The following is a 6,013-nucleotide window of genomic DNA, read 5'->3' as shown; positions in this document are numbered from 1 at the left end:
ATGAATGATTGGCGATTGACTATAACTTAAATACCCAGTGCTATTAGCATATCCTGTCTGAGAGTTGAGACTATTCTGCAAAATGAACATAGCATGATGAAGGTTTCTGCTCGCTGAGTGTCACATGTTCTGACACCTGATCAAAAATGCACCAGGTTGATCACATGAGAACATCTGACACTGAGGTGGATCCAGCATGTTTCCTTGATTGTTTCCTAACCCAGGATGTTTTTGGGTTCATCACATTGAGCCAGAGATAAGAAGCAATCCATGCAAGTGGAAAGAAACACCTCTCTTCACCTGCTCCACTGAAGGACAAGGTTGTTTCATCTACAGAGAAGGTGATGGCCCAGATTTTTTGGAATATAAAAGACATTGTGCTTATTGACTGTCTTCATAAGGGTCACACTTTCAATGGAGAGTGCTATGCCAACTTGCTAAGGCAGTTACGAAAGGCTACTAAGACCAAACGCCCAGGAAAACTGATGAAGAGGGCTGTTGTGCATTCTTTCATTCATGATGGGATGATAGACAACTTACTGAAGGCATTGTTATTGTTTTACGTGTTTATTTTGCTTAACCTGTTTACAAGCTGTCAATATACCACGGAGTGATACACATTGTGCGCATCTGCCCTAGACGCAGTTCACACTGTTTACTAACAAATTGTGCCAATAGTGGGGATGCACTCATACATACGCATACCTACGTATACACATAGATATGAATGTGACACCCCTTCTTGAAAAAAAAATAAAGGGGTTTGTGCAGGCAGTGAAGAAAAAATATAAGTAATCTCCCTTACTCTAATGGATTGTCAGTGCAAGGGTGGCAATCCTGCAGCAGAAACCGTGAGATTATTCTGCCCAATCACGTGGATTTTAGCTTTGTAATCTAGCAGAATTAGTTAAATCCTTATCCTTAAATCCTTAAAAATGTTTTAGCCCGAAGGCCGCAGCCATGCTGGGGCACCATTTTCTTTTTCTTTTTTCTCTTTAACGGTATCGAACCGGTGGTAAAATGTTAGATCTCCATCTGGTGTATCTATGCTCCACACTGGTGTCTGAGGGTGTTGTTTGGGCTGCTGATGAGTGATTGGTGCCCATTGGGGTGATGATTCTGTAGGTGTTGTCACTGATGTGGTAGGTGTTGTACATGTTATCCTCGACAGCTTTGGTGCTGGGCAGATGTGGCCCTGTTGTGTCTCAGCTGCCTACCAGGTTCCATTTCTATAATATACGATCTTGGAGTTTCAGCTCTACTGACAACTTGTGCTGGGATCCATGTTTTGGTTATAGGATCTTGAGTATGCACATGTTGTCCTCCAAGTATCTCAGGTAGTAGTATTGTGCATGTTTGTTGTAATATTTCTGTGATTGTTCTTGAGTGGCTACTAGCTTTGCCCTTGTCTCTTCCTGGTCAATAGGAGGTTGGATCTTGGTTGGTAGGGTAGTTTTGTACTTCCTGCCATTCAGCAATTCTGCTGGGGATTTCATGTCAGCTCTCAGTGGTGTCGCTCGTAGGGACAGAAGTACCAGGTGTGGGTCTTCCTTAGTCTCTCAGCATTTGACTAGTGTTCTCTTCACTGTCTGCACTTGTCTTTCTATAAACTCATGACCTTTGGGGTAGTGTGGAGATGAGGTTGTAATATTGAACCCATACTCATCAGCTAGTGTTTTGAATTCTTGCGATGTGAACTGGGTTCCATTGTCACATATGATCTGCTCTAGTATTCCTTGCTCTGCTAGAACTCCTCGAGCCACTGTAGTTATTGTTTTGGCTCTCAGGTCTATCACTTTTCTCACAAATGGAAATTTGAAGTAGTAGCAGATCATAATCAAATACCATTCTTGGCTCTCTGTGAACAGATCTACTCCAATAGCTTGCCATGGCCTTCTTAGGATGTCACTGGGTATCATTTCCTCCTTTTGTTGTGAGTTTCTGTACTTTTGACAAATATGGCGTGTAGAAACTATCTTTTCTACGTCTTTGTACATGCCTACCCAATATACAGCTGACTTGGCTCGGAGCTTGCATTTTTCCATTCCTAGATGCTCTTGGTGGATCTTGTCAAGAATCTCTTTTTGCATTGATTTGGGTATAATTATTCAGGATACAGCCATCAGGATTCAATTCTCCACTGATATCATCATGGATGGCCCAATATTAACGAATGAGGGGCTGCACCTGATGTCTCTTTTCTGGCCACCCCTGAATCACCATCTGAATAAGGAGCTGAAGTTCTTCCTCTCTGCTGGTCTCCTTTTATTTGTGCTAGCTTTGTGTTTGTTACATTTACCATGTGGTGGGCCTTTACGTTTAGTCCTTCCATCTCCTATTTATCATGTGAGGATGGTCTGGAAAGAGCATCTGCCAATATCAGGTCTTTTCCTGGCTTGTACCTGATATCGTAGTTGTACTTTTGGAGCCTCAACAGTAATCTTTGCAGTCTGACTGGTGCTTTCGTGAAGTTTTCTCTGTGTATTTGTTCTAGTGGGCGATTTTCTGATTCAATATTGAAATGTCTGCCATACAGGTATGTATGGAACATTTCACAGACATATACTAATGCCAGGAGTTCGCTTTCAATATTTGCATACCTTGTCTCTGTGGGTGAGAGAGCTTTCGAGGCATATGCAATGGGTTTACCTTCCTGTATCAATGCTGTACCAACTCCTCTCATAGAAGCATCGACTTGGAGTGTTACTGGTTTGCGTCTGTTGTAGTACTGGCAGAGTTTTCTCCTTACTGATAAACTTTTTGATTGCTTGGAAATCCTATGTGTGTGTGTGAAGCACACCAAACTCTACGTCATCTTTGTTTAGTTCTCGGAGATTTGCAGTGTGATCAGCCAGCTTGGGTATGAAGGCTCCCATGTAGTGGATGAGTCCCAGGAAGCTCCTGAGTTCCTTCTTATCTTTGGGTTCTTTGATGTCTCAGATGGCTTCCACTTTAGCGGGGCCTGGTTTCACGCCCTCTGCAGAGTATATAATTCCAAAGAATTTGCACTCCTTTGCTTTTATCACACGCTTATCTGCATTGAGTTTGATACCTGCTTGTCGGGTTTTCTCCATGGCTTCATGTAAATTGAAGTCATGTGTGATTTCATCCTTGCCATGCACTTGGATGTCGTCTGCTATGCCAAATGCTCCCTTGCTGCCTTGGTAGGTCTCATCTATTTGGCACTGGAAAAAATCTTGGCTCACCTTCAATCAAAATGGGAGTCGGTTGAATCGGTATCTGCCTTGCCTATCTTTACATTCCAGTACCCATTACTGGCATCCAGTTTGCTGAATATCTTGGATCCAGCTAATGATGGTGTGATTTCTTCAAGGGTTGGAATTGGATGGTACTCTCTTTGTTCAGGTCCCTTGGGTCGAGGCATATCCGTAGGGTACCACTGGGTTTTTCTTTGATTACAATTGAATTCACCCAGTCTGTTGGTTGTGTCACTTTGGTGATTATTTCTCTTTTTTCCATTCTGTCCAACTCAGCCTTCAGCTTCTCTTTTAATTCTTGAGGAACGTGGCGAGGTGGGTGAACAATGGTTTGGCATTGGGGTCGATGTTATACGGTATCGACATTTCACCAAACACCCGACTGTATCATCAAAGCATTCTGGGTACATGCTTATCAGTTCTATATTTGTGATTAATGGTCGGTCTTTGATAGGCATATCTCTGTCAATCCTGCTTGGAGCTGCCTTCACTTCACCATTGATTGACACAATATTAAGCTTTTGACAGGTATTAAGTCCATTAATTGGTGGTCCTTCTGTTCTTGTGACATAAAAAGAACACTTGATTATTTTTCCTTTGTGTGTCCCTGTGATTGTGTTTTGCCCAGTTGTGGAATCTTGGCACCTCCGTATGCAGTGAGGATTACATCACTTGGTGTGAGGATTCCTTCTTTGACTTTATCCTCTCATGTCATGTATTCTGGGAACATCTTTTTGTAGAGGTTGACAGGCAAGATATCACTCTGGGCTCCAGTGTCAATCTTTAGTCTTAAGTCAATGTTTATTCGTTTCTTGCCTGACTTCTTTTGTATTTGTATCATTGTGTATGCCTCATTTTTTTTTCTGGTTGTCATTTCCCATCTCATGCACATTTATTGTGCCGACAGCCAAGAATTCCACCTCTGAGGTGTTTTGTTCCTGTTGTTGGGCATGTATATCTCTTTGTTTTCTATTTCCGCTCCTCTTCGAAAATTGGGGCTTGTATTTCTGAGATTTTGTTAGTCTACATTTTTCCCCAGTAGTTAGGTTTTCCACATGCTTTGCAGTGTGTACCGAATGCAGGACATTTCTTCTGGTCATTGAACTCATGCTCTGTACCACAGTACTGGCAGGTTCTCTGTTTGTAGGTATGTTTCGTTCTATGTCTAGATACAATTTCTACACTGCTACCTATTGTGTTTGTTTGTAAAGTGAGAACATTTGTTTGGTAGTAACTTCGAATGCTCTTGCAGTGTCTACTGCTTCTATTAACTGGAGAGCGTCCTTACCTATGAGGGATTTCTGAACTTCTTTATGAGTACACCCCCATATTAGTTGATCAACAATCCTTTCATTCTTGTCTTTGAATTTGCATTTCTCAGCAACATTCTTTAGTCTGGACAGGAAGTTGTCAATTGTTTCTTGTGGGTCTTGTTTCCAGCCCTGGAATTCGTATCTATGAATTCTATGGTTTGATCTGGGCTCTAGGTGCTTTTCAAATTTCTCAAAAAGTGTGTCTGGGTTATTGCAATCTGATTCTGACATGTCCCAGCTATTGAATTGGTCTAGGCCCTTCTCTCTCGTCCATAAAAGGATGTAGTTTACCTTTTCATTGACAGTTGTACCTTTCAGGAAGCTTTTGAAAGCCAGTTGAGTTTTCTGTTTGAATTTCTTGAATGCTTCCACGATATCATCGGCGTCCCAGTTCATGGTTGGATGTAGATTCATCTGTACAGCGACGGGTGTCGCCATTTTGGATCCTCGTGTGTGTGTGTCTGAAGACGAAGCGATATTCAGTTTATTAAATTTCTGGTTTGTTGTAAAGGCACAGTTTCCGATTAATTATTTACCGCTGCCACCATGTTATGCATTCTTTCGTTCGTGATGGCATGATAGACAACTCACTGAAGGCATTGTTATTTTTTACGTGTTTATTTTGCTTAAGCTGTTTACAAACTGTCAATATACAGCAGAGTGATACTCATTGAGCGCATCCACCCTAGATGTAGTTCACACTGTTTACTAACAAATAGTGCCAATAGTGGAGATGCACTCATACATATGCATACCTTTGTATACACATAGATATGAATGTGTAACAAGGGCCATGTTTCATCAGGAGAATGCTCTAGCACTCAGGTCCTGTTCAGTCGAACCTCATAATAAAAAATTATTATTATTATACTTTTGTTTTGGTATTAAGAATGAAAAAGTCTCTCTTGTTCGTAAAAAAGTTTGGACCTTGGTTTCCACACCCCAAGCAAATTTAGTTCCTGATCACTGGATGTGTGTCTGAGCTAATGTATGCATATACAGACTTGAGATGGATATATTTCTGTATGTATGTGTGTCACACACATCCGTCTGAAGACTGCATACACATCATAGCAGAGTATCTCTAATGTACATATATGCATGCGCCGCGCACAAACACAATTTATAACTTCTAGGTGGATGTAAACACTTCATATATACATATATATATACCAGCAGTATAACCCAGGCTTGCCTGGGATTAAGTTACGATTATTAAACTAATCAAGTTCTTTATTTCAAACCAAACTAAGTAATATAGACGTCAAATGTGGGCGAAATCAACTACTCTGACCTCAAAACCCTTTTTGTGGTCCGTGAAACGGAGTGGGGTGTGGTGGAAGCCTCGCAAATTGTACCCATTTATATTGTGTAATTCACTAACAAATTATTACTCACCTCTTTTTTTATGTTGTTAAATAAATAGATTGTCAACAAAACACTTTTTTACTTGGCATAAAAAAAAACAAAACTCTTTCGCAC

The 6,013-nt window shown here is 41.0% G+C and overlaps 1 protein-coding gene across 1 annotated transcript; it reads right to left on the bottom strand.

The window, feature by feature from the left end:
• Positions 1 to 1,559: 1,559 nt before the first annotated feature.
• On the bottom strand, positions 1,560 to 2,090 carry LOC115229546 (uncharacterized protein K02A2.6-like). The gene has a single exon (XM_029799875.1). The coding sequence runs from the start codon at positions 2,088 to 2,090 to the stop codon at positions 1,560 to 1,562; it is 531 nt and encodes a 176-aa protein (XP_029655735.1).
• Positions 2,091 to 6,013: the final 3,923 nt, after the last annotated feature.

This window comes from Octopus sinensis, unplaced genomic scaffold (genome assembly GCF_006345805.1).
Source record: "Octopus sinensis unplaced genomic scaffold, ASM634580v1 Contig12988, whole genome shotgun sequence".
Lineage (NCBI taxonomy): Eukaryota > Metazoa > Mollusca > Cephalopoda > Octopoda > Octopodidae > Octopus > Octopus sinensis.
The sequence above is the reverse complement of the archived record's forward strand: the minus strand, read 5'-3'. Positions and strand labels throughout refer to the sequence as shown.